The sequence below is a fragment of the Nannospalax galili genome, unplaced genomic scaffold, assembly GCF_000622305.1.
Source record: "Nannospalax galili isolate Female #2095 unplaced genomic scaffold, S.galili_v1.0 scaffold220, whole genome shotgun sequence".
NCBI classification, from domain to species: Eukaryota; Metazoa; Chordata; class Mammalia; order Rodentia; family Spalacidae; genus Nannospalax; species Nannospalax galili.
In genome coordinates this window covers 473331-489239 of record NW_008347891.1, presented here as the reverse complement: position 1 = coordinate 489239, position 15909 = coordinate 473331, and the positions used below count along the sequence as shown (strand labels likewise).

General features: G+C 44.9%; 1 protein-coding gene across 1 annotated transcript in view; it reads left to right on the top strand.

The window, feature by feature from the left end:
* The first annotated feature begins 3540 nt into the window (after positions 1–3540).
* Positions 3541–15909, top strand: part of Pid1 (phosphotyrosine interaction domain containing 1) — a 283493-nt gene continuing 271124 nt past the window's right edge. The window contains exon 1 of the mRNA XM_008844454.2: positions 3541–3887. Coding sequence (XP_008842676.1) covers positions 3858–3887 — 30 coding nt within the window. The 5' untranslated portion in view covers positions 3541–3857. The remainder of the gene's footprint in view (positions 3888–15909) is intronic.

Here is a 15909-nt window from a genome sequence, read left to right as displayed (position 1 = left end):
TTTGAAATAAGGTTTATGAAGCCATAGGAAGGACTTTCTAATGCTTACTGTGCTAAATATACAGCTATAATAAATTTTACTGGCCATATGCTTAAATTAGAATTGTAAGCTAGCTTTACACTTTTATTTCACTGTTATTATTGAAAATATATTCCAAGTGGAAATGACTAAGCCCCAGGAAGGAGGGGCCACTTTATGAGAATTTTATTACTTTGATAACAAAAAGGAAGAAAAATGGAATAGGGACAAAAACTAATGCTTTCTGTGTACTTATCATGGCCAGGTGGGTTATTATATATTAGTAGGTCAGCCTCTGCTTTGAATAATCCTATTAGGCAATATTATCATTCTTTTCGCAGATGAAATATCTGAGGTTCTGCAAAGCAAATGACTCTCTCAGGGTTGTAACTTAGGGGCTGGAGAGATGGCTCAGAGGGTAAGAGCACTGGCTGCTCTTGGAGAAGACAGGGGTTTGGTTACCAGCACCCATGTGCTGGCTAACAATAAGTCCAGTTCCAGGGGACTGGACTCTGTGGGCATTGCATGCACAAACAAAGGCAAAGCACTCATATACATTAAAAAAAAGTTATCACCTAGATCAACAGAAGACCAGAGTTCAACCTGAGTCTTCCTAGCTTCTTTCCAACATTTATTTTGATTCACATATATTATATATATGTATTAAAACCATGCACATTTTATCTAGCTTACTCTAAAAAGCATATAATTGTATCTTAAATACTTTTCAGCTCTTACACTTCATAATCACCATCTTAATGACTGTGTGATATTTTAATACATTTTTGAGATGTTGGACCACAGTTTGTTTCAGAATTACTCTGATGTGAACATCTAGATTGCTTAGGTTAGGGCTTAGAACCATGAATTGGATCAAATCCAGGTTCATAAAATTGCTAAGGTGGTTTGTAATTATTTTTCTGGATCAAATGTTGTGTTTATAACTCACTTGTAGTTGGTGGTTTGTAATTATTTTTCTGGATCAAATGTTGTGTTTATAACTCACTTGTAGCTCTTAACTTCTTTTTTTCCTTTCGTCATCTTCCTTGAAATCATATTTATTCACATGATTAGACTGACTTAGATAGTTGTACTCAAGTACACGGAATTAAGCATGTACTTGTGTGTCTCAGGTTTCCACTATGGTGTCCAAACACCTTTTGCTTCCTTCCTTTGCTCAGGACAAACCGCTTTACTCTTGAAGTAGCACTTTCTGAATCTAGGTGAAGAGCTAGCTTAGGAGTCCCAGGACCTTGCTGGTAGGTACCTAAATGCACCTCCCACTTCTGGCCAGTAGATGTCTCTGTTTCATTCACCGTCCAAGGCAGGTTCCTCTTGAATGGGAAAACTTGGGAACATAACCAGAGGTGAGAGATATCCCTTCTGCCACCTCCCACCATCCTCCACCTGGCCCCGCCCCACTCCTCTCACCTAGTTTCTTGATGCCTACAGGAAGTTGGAGCAGGGTGTCTGGGTATCAAAGCACAAAGTGGGAACTGGTGACTGAAAGCGGTCTCCCCTGAGCCAAGGCTGAAACCTTTTTTTCTTTAAATAGCACCGCACTCCCAACTAGAGGCTGTATTACTGAGTCATAACAATTAATTACATTCGGAGGTGAGAAGGCAGGATTTAATGCTCTAATGCGATTTGAATTTAGGCTGTTATCTCATCCCACTGCTATTTAAAATAAAATCACTTTTCTATGGAAGCATCTGCAACTAAGGACGATTTCAAAGCTTGTCTGAAGACATCCTTGGCAACCGAAGGTTCCTATTTTAGCTGCCTGGGGGGTTTCATACGTACATTTAGATTTTCTGGATTTTTTTTTTCTTAAATGAAGCTCATCTCTTTTCCTTTGGGGACTTTGATTAAAGAGAGATAGGGGGGCTAGGAAGATCTAGTCTTTTTTTCTCAGAAATTCTCTAGGTGTGGAGAGTGTGCAAGTGAGCTAGTTATTAGCAAAAGGAACAAGCTTACCTGAACACAGGGACCACAACAGCAAGGGTACAAGGCACATTTCCACAGAGGACAGGCATTCACGCAGGTTGAGCAAGGGCTTTCGGAAACGTCCAGAGCAAGGGGCCGGGACTGGGGAATGGGCTGAGCGAGTTTCCAGAAGCTGGGGCCTGCGTATGTCTAAAGAGATCTGTGCAGCTTGGCAGATTGGGTTTGTGTCCTTGGGAGTTGCTGGCAGATGTGGTGAGCTGAAGGTTGGGCTCCAGAGTACTTGGCTCCATGGAAATCAGTGCCCTCATGCAGGATAGGGAAGTGAACCCCTGTCCCAGGACCAGGAGCTGGTTTTGACATCACAGGGGTGACCAGGCTGTGTGGTGGCCCGGTAACACTTCTTCACCTGTCCCGCCGTCCGTTGCGCCTTGCCTTCCTTCCTTGGTACCCTCTACCCTCTGTCCCACTCTCTGTTCTACTCCAGAAGCCGTCCCAGCCACATTCTTCAGTGCTGCAGACCCAGCTTCCGGCCCTCTCAGCCCACCTCAGATCCCTCGCCTCAGATGGCTGCTCTTTCCATGGAGTTTCCGAGGTCAGAAACTCCCAACTTCAAGTCAATGGAATGTGTATTCTAGCCACTCTCTGGCCTTTTGACCAAGGCAAGTGACCCAGACTCAACGTGCCTCATTTGACACACCGACAGCAGGAATTTTAAGACTTAACTTGCAGAAGTGCCTGGACAGTGGGGAGGCCAGGCGGGTACAGGAGACAACTCTGTCTCTTAAGGTTAGCACTAGCCTGGGAACCTCCAGACTGGGGCCCAGTATAGCTTCCCTGTGGGTTCTGGGAACTCCTGCAGCACTTGGTAGATCTCGGGGTGGATTCCTGTCGCGGATCTGGCATGGGTCTTCTTGCCCATTACAGCACCGCCCCATGCTAATGCCTCTAATCTTCAGGTCTTTCTGTAAGCCTCCTCCAGGGCCCTGTTGACATGCTCTTCTCTCCCTTTCATCAATCAGTCCACTTGCTTTTCTGCCCAACACTTATCACCGGTGGGTGGACATGGTACTGGCTCTTTCAGGAGTCTTCTCCATCACAACCATCTCCACCATGCCATGTAATGTAAGCACAGGAGGAGGGGGACACGCTTTCCTCTACTGAGCGTCACAGCATCATCAACCCACCGAGGCAACTGGACCATAATAGGCGCTCTGTTAACTCAATGGAGGGAAGTCTCTCCCAGCACCTTGCCTTCAGAGACCCCTGCTGAATGGAAGCCTGAGACCCAGGAGCAGTGCTTTCTCCTCTCAGGAGGCCACCGTCCCCCAGCAGGATCCTGGCCCTTTCTCCCCAGCCACTTTGGGCACTCTCCCAGATCCTGTACCAAGGTGGGGAGAGGGGCTTGCTCTGCTTCTAGCCTCTGCGCTCGATCCACCCCCTAGGGTTTGTCGGCAGCTGCACGTCCTTCCCACACCCCTCATCCTCCTACGGGCCCGGGGGCGCCGGTTCGCCCCGGCAGACGCCCGCCCCGGGCATGCTCAGAGCGCTCAGGTCCGGGCGGGTGGGGTGGGGGGGAGGGAGCGGCCGCCGTGCGTTCCCGGGTCCGGGCGGAGCTGCGCAATCGTCTCGCATCTGTGCTAGGACTGCCGGCAGCGGTGCCCACAAGTTGCCGGCAGCCCAGCTCAGCGCCGCCTCCTCCAGCTCGCAGCCCCCTGCGCCCACCGGCGGCGGCCGGAGCCTGGACGCACAGCTCGCCCACGCTCACCCCAGATGTGACAGCGGGACCGCGGTCCCTCATTCCCTGGGCGCGCGATCCAGAGTCTCACCAGCGTCTCCTCTGCAAAAACAAACAAACAAACAAAAAAAACAAAAAACAAACCCACAGCTGGAAGATGTGGCAGCCGGCCACCGAGCGCCTGCAGGTAAGGGGCACCAGGGAGGCTGGGGGCCAGCCTGGAGGAGGCGGTGCCTGGCTGCAGGAGCCAAGGTGGGGACTGACCCACTTGCAGGGATTTACACACACACACACACACACACACACACACACACACACACACACACCCCCGGATCCCAATCCTGTAAGATATGGGAACTGGATGCTGTCGGCTTAACCTGGACACACACACACACACACACACACACACACACACACACACACACCCGGATCCCAATCCTGTAAGATATGGGAACTGGATGCTGTCAGCTTAACCTGGAGCCCAGCATCCCGGAGGGTCCGGGGATGAGGAAATTGACAAATGCAGTTTGCAGCCTCACAACTTTGGCTTGGAGGTGTTGGTGCGCCTGTTGGTATAAATAACGTTGGACTTTCTGAACAGCATTTAAGACTGCATTCCAGTGGCACAATTTACTGGTCTGGGGTTAGTATATTTGAATCCAGATATTCCCCCTTTTTGTCTCTAGGAAAGAGGGAACAAATGATTTGTGAAAGCCTGCATTTGCCAATATAATTTGGAAATGTCAAGCTTGGTTTGGCTTGGTCATGGTATGCTACTTATTTTCTTCCCCCTTATTCATTGGCTCTCTCCCTTCGTCTCTCCTGAATCCAAGCTCCTTCAGACATTTGAAAGACGAAAGTTAATTTCAGCCAGGAATAATGGTATCCTGGGTTCACTGCTGTCCCCTGAAATGTCACAGGCCTTTGATTTGGACTCTGAAGCTAGCTCCCTAGCTAGAGACGCTAGAGGGACGCAAGTGCTAAAGAGAGGCAGTTTCCCAGCTCAGACTCCTTCCCTGACACTGGTCCTTGGAATGGCCCTGGCTAGAAGGTCTGATGATTGCCATTTGCTTACTAATGCTCTCCAGGGGAAAAGCAGCTATTCTCTAAATCCTGTAGCTAAACTTTTGGCAGACTTGGAGCCACACTGTTGTGTAGTAAACTTTGGAGAGGTGTTTAAGTGGTAAAAATACAGCACAGTTGGAGGCTGAGCATGCTTGGAGACTTAGGAGAAGAAAGGCCAGGAGCCTAACTGACTTAAGAGGTTTCTCAAAAAGTATTCTAAGCTCCAAACACAGACAGTCCTCCAGATACTGGACCAAGCCAACTTTGCCTACCAAGTCCCCATGCTGAGGGTTAGTTAGCCTGCAGGGGGCATTGCATTTATCAGAACCAGATTGCCCCCATCCCTCCCAAAGGAACTGTTTTCCAACTCTCTCCAGGCCTGCAACTTGGGGAGAGCATGTTCCCTTTTATAGAGCCCCAAATACCAGGTAAATTCCTTCCAGTCTCAAAAAGATTAAAAAAAAAAAAAAAATCTACCACTAGCTTTAGAGATGAAGAGGCAGGTGCCCAGCCTCCTAAGCCCCTCTCTGTTTTAGAAACAGGGCACCAGGGATGAGTGGTACAAGGTGATCAAAGTGTGTTTTGTCATTGTTATCAGATGCCAGGGGAGCATTTGAATTCCTCCTTTGGTTTGAGGTCTGAATTCCATACCAGAGAAGGAGAATGACTGAGTGGAGGTGGCGGTTGCCATCCAAGTGCTGGGAGGAGCTTTGGGAAATCCTTGTGAGATGTGGTCACAGTCCCTTGAGGTGGTGTGTATTGCCTGGAGCTCAGTGCCTCTGAAAATTTTGTAGATTTTCATCTCCTGGCCTGTTTCATTCCCTTCTACTCTGTTCCACGTGACCCTTGGCAGGGAAGTGGTCTGGCTCCAATCCCCTGTAGAGATTGTTCCTTGATTGACACATCTCCTTGTGCTTCTGGGAAACATGCACTCTCACTTTGGTGTGAGTCTGGTTTCCTACAGTTTGGGTTTGCAATGAGTTTGTTTTATTTCAAGGTGCCGTGTTGAAAGAACCTGGGTTTCAGGATTTGGAAAGCTGTGGTAAGCAGGGCTTATCACTGAACAACACCCAGTCACTGTTGGAGGATATTTTCTACACCTAGCTCCAGTCCCAGATGTAAATGAGTCAATGAACTCTCTTCTCTTGGAAAAATATATCCAACCCTTGAGATTATAGAAGTGGGCCAAGCAGGGAAGCATGCTTTACATACTCATGGCTTCTTCCCAAAGAGCTCCCGAGCTCTTCTTGAACAGTTTGTATGTTTTTACTTTTTGCTTCTGTGGGAGGGGCGCTCTTGAAGGTGAGGTGGTGAGTGAGCTGCCTGTAATAACACTTTTTATAATGCTTGTAGTTATCTTTGCCAGGTTTTTGCTGTCTGGGATATTTTTCAGCCTCCTTTGGCCCTCAAGGCACCATCATGTAGAAATATTGGTTCTGGTTTGATGCTTTTCTGTGTCCAGATAGGAGGGCCATGGGAATGACGCTGGGTGGGGACAGACCGTGAGCCTTGCTCCTTGGCAAAGTTTAAACCACGCTCTCTTTTCACACACACCTTTAACTTTTTCATATAGGCACATTCATAGTTTTCCTTATTAATTTTCAATACAAACATCAGGCAGAGAAGAGCTACAGAGAAGAATACTTCAGCGAAGCATCCCTGGAGCCGCCTGATAGGACCAAGGCAATGCAGGGGTTGTACAAATACCTACACACAAAAGAGTGGGCGCGAAGAACGGCATCCTTGCTCAGTTGATTTTATCAGTTCCCATGGGTGGACACCCACTGGACAGCTCTTAGGGTCTGAGAACGTGGCCCAACTTTACTGAGACCAGACCCGCACCCTCTAATAGTCTTTTCAGTGAGTGGAGCTCAGAAATCATTGATCAGATGGGATTATTATAATTATCTACTTGTGTGCTAAAAAATGCTGCTGCTGTTTTCCAACTGAAAATTTAGTGCTTTGACCCAAATCCAGTCTAGGCAAAGGGACCTGTTGCCCTGGACTGGGCTGAGCTGGGTAATTTCTCATTCAGTCACAAGAACTGTGGCCGCTTCATCTGCTCCCTTGAATGTTAAAACTTCTGTTGAGTTTCACTCAAGCCCTTTGCTGGGTGCGTCTGCCATTAAACATATAATAGGATCAAAAGGGACTTGGAGACTTAAATCACCATTCCAACTTTAAAAAATGTAAATACGAATTCTTTCCTCTTTACCTTATCCTCTGCAAAGCTGACTTTTTTTTCTTGTAGAGACTCACAAGAGTTATAAATTTTTAAAGAGGCAGATTTGAAACAGGCTCTTTTCAGACAAGTAAGGGGACTTAAAGGCTAAGTATTGTATTTTTGAAATAGAGATACTACTTTAGGCCTTGATATTTCAAAATTCTCCTGGGCTTACCAAGTGACTCACTCACTGATTGCTTTGGGTGGATCTCTTAGAATTAGCAAACCTAACCAGGTGAGAGCGTGGGGCAACTTTGTCTCAAAGAACACATATGTCTCCATGGACATGTATGTTCCCAGAGCAGATGTCATCAGGCAGTAACTGAATGCTTGTCCTGGAGAACAGGAGAGTTGGAGAGGGAGGATGAAGATGGAAAAAGACTGAGCTCAAAACTAAGGAGACTAACGTAGCCTCAGGAGAGAATAGAACTTGATCATAGCAATGAATGGCAGATAAGTTCTAGCAAATTTCTATACAAACCACCTTCTCATGAGGTGCTCTGTAAAGGGTCCAGTTGAATCATGTGCCTGTCTTCTGGGAGTTCATGATTTTCCCATGTTGGACTCAGAAAATGTGGACCACTTTATCCATTAAGCCTGGTTTTGTTTCGTCGGAGCACCCCCCCCCTTCCTTTCAGCCACTCCTAGTGCATTGGTACTTCAAAGGAGTGTCAAATGAGAAGTGGGGAAAAACTATCTGGAAGGCCTTTCCTTTGATTTCCTGGTAAACCTCTGGCTGATGACGAGGTTGAAGTTCATATTAGCGACCTTTCTTGTTGCTGTGATGAAATACCTGATGGAAACAATTTAACGAGACTTTGTTTAGGTTCATGGATGCCAGTTGCTCATGGCAGGTAAGGCATGTTGGCAAGTGGCTCCATGGGGGAGGGCAACATGCTTCTGAGAATTCTCACCTGCTCATTTCTCAGAGGTACAGCAAACACTGAGGGGACAGGACTTGGGGGATCAGTATATAAACCTCAAATCTGCCCTTCAACCACCCACATCCTCCATCTAGGCCCCATAGCCCCAATAGAGTCACGAACTGGGAACCAAGCATTCAGACACATTAGCCTATGGGGGACATTACACATCCAGTCCATAACGAAGTTTCCCACTGAATGTCACTTGAGGCATTTAGCAGGGTTGCTCTGCCTTGCCATGCGTGGTGCATCTTGTTTCTGAGTAGATTATTCTAGATTGATTTCTCTGTTATTATACCAGTGTCACTTGTCCCCAGAGAACTGATACTGAAGAACCCTCTATCATACCAGCTAGAGACCCTAGACCCGGTTCATCAGGCACACTGGAAATGTGGGCAGATTGGACACATTGCCAGACAGACTAAATTGACAACAGGAACACAGAATGAAGGTGGGAAGATACTACCAGTTCACTTTTGTAGAGCATGTTCTTTCCGTGTGGCACCGTGTTGATGACTTTAATTTGAATTATCTAGCTCATTCATTTCCCATAACCATTTTTATACCCATTTTACAGATAAAGAAACTGGAGGCTAGAGAATTGAAATGATTTGGCTAGGGTCAGACAGCAAGAAATAAATCAAGCCAGAGTTTGACCTAGGAGGTTTGGCCACAACCCTGGCTTCTTATGCACTTTGCTGTTAGGAGGTGGTGTGGGTAGGACACGCGTGATGGGATGCACGTGGTGCTGATGTGGCAAATGCATGATTTGAGAATGGTGAATGGTGGTTGTCTTGTTGCCCAGAGACGCTGTCATGTCCTCTCCTTTTTTTTTCTGTTGTATGTTTTGTAGTATGTAAGCCCAAGGCTTCACACATGCCAGGTGAGTGCCCTACCGCTAACCTGCATCCTCAGCCAATTTAATTTTCCATTGGCTCTTCTGGGTGGGTCTGAGATAGGGCGTACACCACTATGCCTCACTTATGTGGCGTTAGGGATTTATCCTATAATTGAGCTAAGTTGTATCCTTATTTTTATGTTTAATTTTGAAACATAGCCTCATCAATTTCCAGGGCTGGCCCTGAACTCATTCTGTAGCCCAGGCTGACTTCAAATTTGTGATCCTCTTGTCCTAACGTTCTGAGTAACTCAGGTTCCAGCCTGTTCTGCCAGCCTGGCTCGTTCTCATTCTCATAGTTTTTACTGCAGCAAAGTGGTTGCCTGTGTTGACCCAGGACTCCCTAGGATTTGGTGGCCCAGGTCTTTGGGAGAGAGAAAATACTGGGTCATATGAGAACTGGAATTCCCAAGCATCCTTTGAGACCCTCCTACAGAAGCATGTGATAGGTATCTGACCTGGAGCCCTTTAAGCTAAAAATCAGACTTAGTCACTCTGAGTCTAGTAAACATGGGGAAGGGGAGAGAGAGTGGGCTAGTGAGCCCCAGAGCAGTTGCTTAGAGAAGGCAACCCTGTGTTTCCTACCAAATCCACCCTAGACTTTGCTCTTTTTTATATCTCTTATAGTAAGCCACAAAGCACTGGGCCTTCACCTCCATCAAGAAAATGTGGAGTTATCATTAATTGGGTCCTCCCTCTCTTCTAGACATGCAATGCTGGTTTACACTCACTTTCTCCAAGCTAGTTAACAAAATCCCCACCAAATGATCTGCACAACTCTTGGCATTGGAGAACTCCCTGCCCCCTGTTACCTATTGATCACCTAATGGCTGCTTCCTGTTGACTGTTCTGTTATCTTCAGTGTTGGGCAACCTTTGCATTTTGTTTGATGTTCCGGATTCGTTCACTCCTCCTTTCCCTGCATGCTAACTACATTCTGTCCTGGTGAAGTCAGGCTGCAGCCCTGAAGCCACTGGAGATCAGACTGCCTTCCATCAGACTGCTGTGTGAGGCCCTGAATAGCAGTGGCCAGGGTGCATTACTGGTCAGCAAATAAAACTAGTCCAGAAGCACTCAATGGCTGCAGTGTGCCTCATTCCCCAGGGGCACAGATCTAAAGGGAGGCTTTGTAGAAGTGGAGTGAGAAGAAATAGTTGAGATGTTTGTCCAAAAACTTCCTCAAAGTCTAGTGTAATTAGCTTACCGTCATTTTATGTTAACTAAAAAAAACAAATTCTGATCCCAATTTAGCTGCTAATTAGTGATAAAGCTTTGCAGTGTGTTCTCCAGGCCCAACCTCTAAACACAAGGACTAGCAAAGGAGGGTGTCATAGAAACGGAGCCCAGTGGCTTCCAGTGCTTCCGTGTCTCAGCAAGGTCTTCCTCGTCAAATGGGTGGTATATGGTCCCCCTTCTACCCCAGGGCTCCTTTTCCATGTTGATGACTGAGACCTCCTGTGCAATCTTCTGTTTACAATGAGGTCTCACTTTGATAAGGGACATTCCAGTAATGGGTAAGGATCCTATTAAGCATGATGTTTGCCGAATCAGGTGTCATTTGGCTAAAAAGTAACTAATGAAGTAAATTTTGTCTCTATAAATAATTTTGATTAAGTTGTTTGCTAACATTACTTTGGTTGTGTCATTTTTTGTATGCCTCTGTGTGTGTGTGTGTGTGTGTGTGTGTGTGTGTGTGTGTGTGTATGTGTGTGTGTGTGTAGAGGACCACCTCGGAGTAGCTCCTCAGGAGCTGTCCTCCTTGAATTTTGAGATGGGGTCCCTCATTGGCTTGGTGCTCACTGATTCTATTAAGCTGGCCGCCAGTGAGACTCCAAGGGTCCTCCTGCAGAGGAGGACCCTTAATTCCCAGAGCTGGGATTTAAAGCACATGCTACCTTGCCTAGCTTTTTTATATGGGTCCTGGAGATCAGGATGTAGCTGCCTTCCCAGCTTCACAGTTAGTCTTAAAATGTATCTGAGCTTTACTTTCTCTATGACTTGGAAGCAGCCACTTTGTAGAGATTTTGGAATACAATAGATGCTCAACAAACAGGAACATGCTTGTCAAGGCTGGTCACTTTAGAAAGAGCACTCTCCTCGAATCCATGTCTGAGCTCCTGTGGTCTCTCCCAACCATGTTTATTATACATCTACCAGGTCCTAAGCCCCTGAAGGGTGGGAGGAGCTTCTGGAAAGACCAACATCATTGTACATTTTGAAGCTCAGTCTTTTCTCTTCGTGTTCCAAGTTGGACTTACTATGATCTTGCCTCCTGGTGTGTTTGCAGCCTTCACTGTTTCCAACTCCTCTGGTTCTCTAAGGCAGGGCCTGTGTGGTCACTGTGAACTTGACTGCTGGCTGTGTCTCACTTGGGAAACTCCTTTGGGTTTTGTCTGATGGGAAGGCAGGGACTGCCTAGGGTGATCTTCACGGTTGGGAGTACAGAATATGGGTCCAATGTTTAGCTCTGCAATGCTCATAAAAACGTTTGACAGTGAGGGTGGGGCTGGGTGCTGGGTTGGAGCTTGGTGGGGGGCTGTGATGATTTGAATGAAAATGTCCTGCGTAGGCTCCAAGTATTTGGACATTTTGTCCCCAGATGGTGGCGCTGTTTTGGGAGGTTTTAGAAGGTGCGGCTATCCTGGAGGAAGCACGTCCCTGGGGGTGGGCTTAGAGAGTTCTTAGGCCTTGCTGGATCTCCAGTTTCTCTCTTGCTTCCTGTGCCTGTGTGATGAGGTGAGAGCTTAGCTTCTGCTGCTCCAGCTCCAGCCACCTCCAGCCACCATACCTCCCTGCCATGATGGATAGACTGTAATTCCCCTGGAACCGTAAGCTCAAATAAACTCTTCCTTCTATAAATTGCTTTGGTCAGTGTTTCTGTCACAGCAACAGAAAAGTGACTAATACAGGGACCTCACACATGCTGTGCCCTGACCAGTGAGGTCCCTGTTTTGGAGGAGCCTTACTTGGGAGCATCCAGAGAGCAGGTCTGTGTTGAGATTCTGCCACGTTCTTGGTTTCTACCAGCTGATGATCTCTTGTCGTAAGTTTCTTCAGGGAAGTTGTGATGAAGGTGAGCGAGTCTTGCAACTCCTGTGAACAGCATGGGATTGAGAGTCTGCTGCTCTGAGAGAAAATTTTAGCTCCTTGAAGGCATTATAAAAGCCAGTGCGTCTCTGAGCCCATCACATCACATGTGATCTAAGGGTTGTCAGACATTATTTATAAGCCACTATAATGCAAAAGAAAAATCTACTAGGGATGGCTTATCTTCAGAATAGTAAATGAAGCTTCTTGGGGAAATAGCTTTTTTCTTTTGTCCTATTCTGGTTCTAGGCATAAACACAAATGCTGTCATTGCAGCAGCCATACTGTGATTCTGAAAGAACAAATGCTAAAGCTAAGTGAAACCCTCTAGAAGGAGGCAGGATTGGTAAAATGAAAGGAATTTGAGTCATTAAGCAGTTGGGAACCCACCTCCTAAGGAAAACTTACATCGGTAGAAACACCTTCTTCCATTGTTTAAGCATATGTTGTATTACTTGGGACTTTTAGTATTGTTTATGTCTTTGACACAGTGAATAAGGGGCCAAAGTTCAGGTTCAAATCAAGGTCTCCATATCTTACCACCATGAGTTGAACTGTGTCTTCCCAGAAGATATGTTGAAACTTTAACCTCTGGTACCTGTGAATGTGACCCCATTTGGAAAAAAAAGTCTGTGCAAATGTTATCTGGTTAAGATGATGCCACAATGGAATAGCGAGAACCTTGGGGCCGATGGCTGATGTCCTATAAGGACAGGTTTATAGATGCAAAGAAAACATGGGGCCACCTGGAGGCAGGTGGAATTCTGCTGCTACAAACTAAGGAACGGCAGAGACCACTGAAAAATACCCAAAGCCAGATGAATCCGGAAGTATTATTTCCTAAAGCTTTGGTTGGAGTTAACATCTTTTGTTTGGACTTTTAGCTTTCCAAACCATAAGGGAATAAATTACCATTGTTTGAAGCCGCCCATTTTGTGGCAATCTGTTCTGTAGTCCCAGGAATCTTGTATGCTAATCAAACCCTGTTGCCCTCAGTTGGTTCATGCACTTCTTCTAGTTTGGCTGTCCCCAGACATCACGTGTTTGCAGTAAATTTCCTTTTTATAGTATTGACTTCAGCCTTGGAAACAGTTGAACTAGAGAGAAAATCTAAGCAGTTGGTGTTTCTTCCTTTATCTCCTTCTGGTCAACCTTCTAGGACAAGGCTGTACACCTCTAGTGTGACATGCATGTGTCTCTATAGGCAGGATCCCTGGAAAATAACATGAACATGCTTCACTGCTGAGGACAGTTAATTTGGTACTAGATAAGATTTTGTGCCTATTGGCCACTTTGAGATGGTTCTCACTGGAAATTCTTTCCAGATCACTGAGTCCAAAAGGTCATTAGGGTTTAGGATTTTGTTCTCACACATCCTTAGAGGAGCAAACCTTTGCAATTTGCCCCTTCCCCACTGGAAAGGCATGCTAGTAGACAAAGGAACACAAACATCTCAACTTGAGGTCCAGGAGAGCTTTGTGATATTCACTTGAGTTGACTGTATCTGGCTCCATACTTTTTGGTGTTGTTTCATTTGGTTATCGAAGAAGAAATCAATTTGAAGAAGAATCCATTTTTATTTTGCAACTCACATTTAGGACAAAAACAAATGTCACCAGGATTCAGAAGACATGCTTTCCTGGTAAGTTTACCTTTTAGGTGTAGCAGCCGTGAGTGACGCATGTCTGCCATCCTTAGGTGACAAAGGCAAGGCTCCCAATTGCTGCTGCGCTGCCTTGCAGCCTGTGTTTCTTCAAGGGATGACATTCAGCTTTAAATGTTATCTGGTTTTTCATTCCTTCTCATCAGAGGCAGGTGTTGCAGGAAACTGGTCAGGTGAAGAGTCAGCAGGAGCAAGGGGCTCTGCACTGTCACCCATAGACAAATAACCAACAAGAAGGAGCTTAAGGGAGTGGCTTTATTTGGAAATGTGGAGGCCACTTTGTGCGATGCTGTTATCAGGATTTCAACAGGGTATTTTTTTCTCTGTCTGTAAGTGACACCATCCATACCTTTTAATGTAGAGTTTACTTTTGGGTATCTTCCATACTTTGATATATTTCTTCTTACTTGGTCAATCATTAAAAACAGTAAAGAGAATTGTTTTCAGGTAATGGTACAGGTAGGAGAGGGTGGACTATCTCTGCTGTTTGGTTACCATTTTGTATTTGATTGTATTCATAATTGCAAAATAATATCTGCATAGGGTAACAACCCAGACAGTTTAATATATGTAAAGAAATTGACCATCTTCTTTTATCCCATTTCCAATTCTTCCAGTGAAAGAACTCTCTGATTTCTCTGGGATTTGGCTAGTAGTTACTTCCCCAAACTTTCTTTGGGCTCCTGTAAAATGTATACAAATATGTAAATGCATATTTAAACTTTTCAAATGCATTCCAATGCTTCTAGGTTTTTGTTTGTTTCACTTTACAGTTTTCTATAGGTGCCTTTTCTGGTCAACACATATAGATTCCAATTAATTCCTTTTAGTACCTACATAAAATTTGTGAGGGAGTGTTTGGGCTATGTTTGTGTTCTTTTGTGCTTCTCATGTAAATTATAGTGTTACAAGTTGTGAAAACTGGACAGGGGAGAGAGCTTAGGGTTAGAGAATTTGACTAGCATGTATGAAGCCCTGATTGGTTCAAGCTCTAGTACTTCAAAAACCACCACAACTTTGCATAGATCTATGTAACGTTACTTCAACCAAGATAATGGACATTGCATCACATCCAAAAATTTCTTTTTGAGTTGGGTGATGGTTTTATAGAATGACAAAAGCACAATTAGTGCAGAATTGGACTTCATCCATATTTAAAATACATTTGATTTTTAAAAGACTGATGAAAGAATGAAAAGATAAGACCGAAGACACTTGCAAATCATGCACTTAATAAAGGACTTGGATCCCAGATATGTATATAAAAAATTGTCAGAACTTAATAATAGGGTAAAATAACCCCACTAGAAATGAGCAAATTATTTGAACAAAGAAGGTATGTGGATGGCAGATAACTGAGTGTGTGTGTGTGCGTGTGTGTGTGTGCGTGCGTGTGTGTGTGTGCGCGCAATATTATATGCAAGGCTCATCACTAGATGTTGAAGGAACTAACAGTACATTCTCAGGATGCCCTCACCCCTAAATTGAGAGAATTCTCTGTAGTTTTAATTTTATATTCATTGGAAATTAAGATTCTAGCCTAGAAGGTAAATAGTAAATTCCTCTTTGTAAATGTAGTTCTCTACATTTAAAATGTTTCTTAGTTATTGAAATTACTTTCTATTTTTTTTGAGACAAAGTCTTACTCTGTATCCAAGGATAGTGTTTTTTTAAAATAATTTCATGATTTCATATTTCTTTACTGCTGAGTAAATCTCCATCATATAAATTAACCACATTATTGAGAATTTCATACATGCATACAAGGTGTTTTGACCAAATCCATGCCCACTCCCTCCCCTCCAACATTCCCCTCTCTAAAGAGGTAACCCTAAAATCTTTTAAGGATTAGAGATAAAAGTTCCCAAATATTTTCAACGTTTTTGGCCTTCGGAACAGAGTAGGTTACTAAGAGGCCCAAGGACATTGTGAGTTTTAGCCAAGAAACTGGCTACTTTTCTTTGGGGTCGTTTTACCCTAACTGCCTAGCCAATTCCTACCTCCTATTCTTATCACATCTTCCTCTGAAAGGGTTACCCATATTACCAATAGGGAATAGGGAAGCAGACCGCTCTGGCTTCTTCCATGGTGAACAGGGTTGCAGGGTGAGACAACTGGAGTACCCCTTCAGTGGATCTATCTAAAAGACTCCCAAATTGCATAACTCTTATCTCGAGGAGGAAAGAAAAGGCTTTGAATCGTGAATAGGAGATGTGAAGGAGAAGTAAAGGCAAGAGTAATTAGCATTACAAGTTCTAGACAGGGAACTAGAACAGGACAATTTTCAAATGTTCATATGAGAGTCCATTGGAATTTCTTGACAAGGGCTTCCAACAACATCCCTCTATT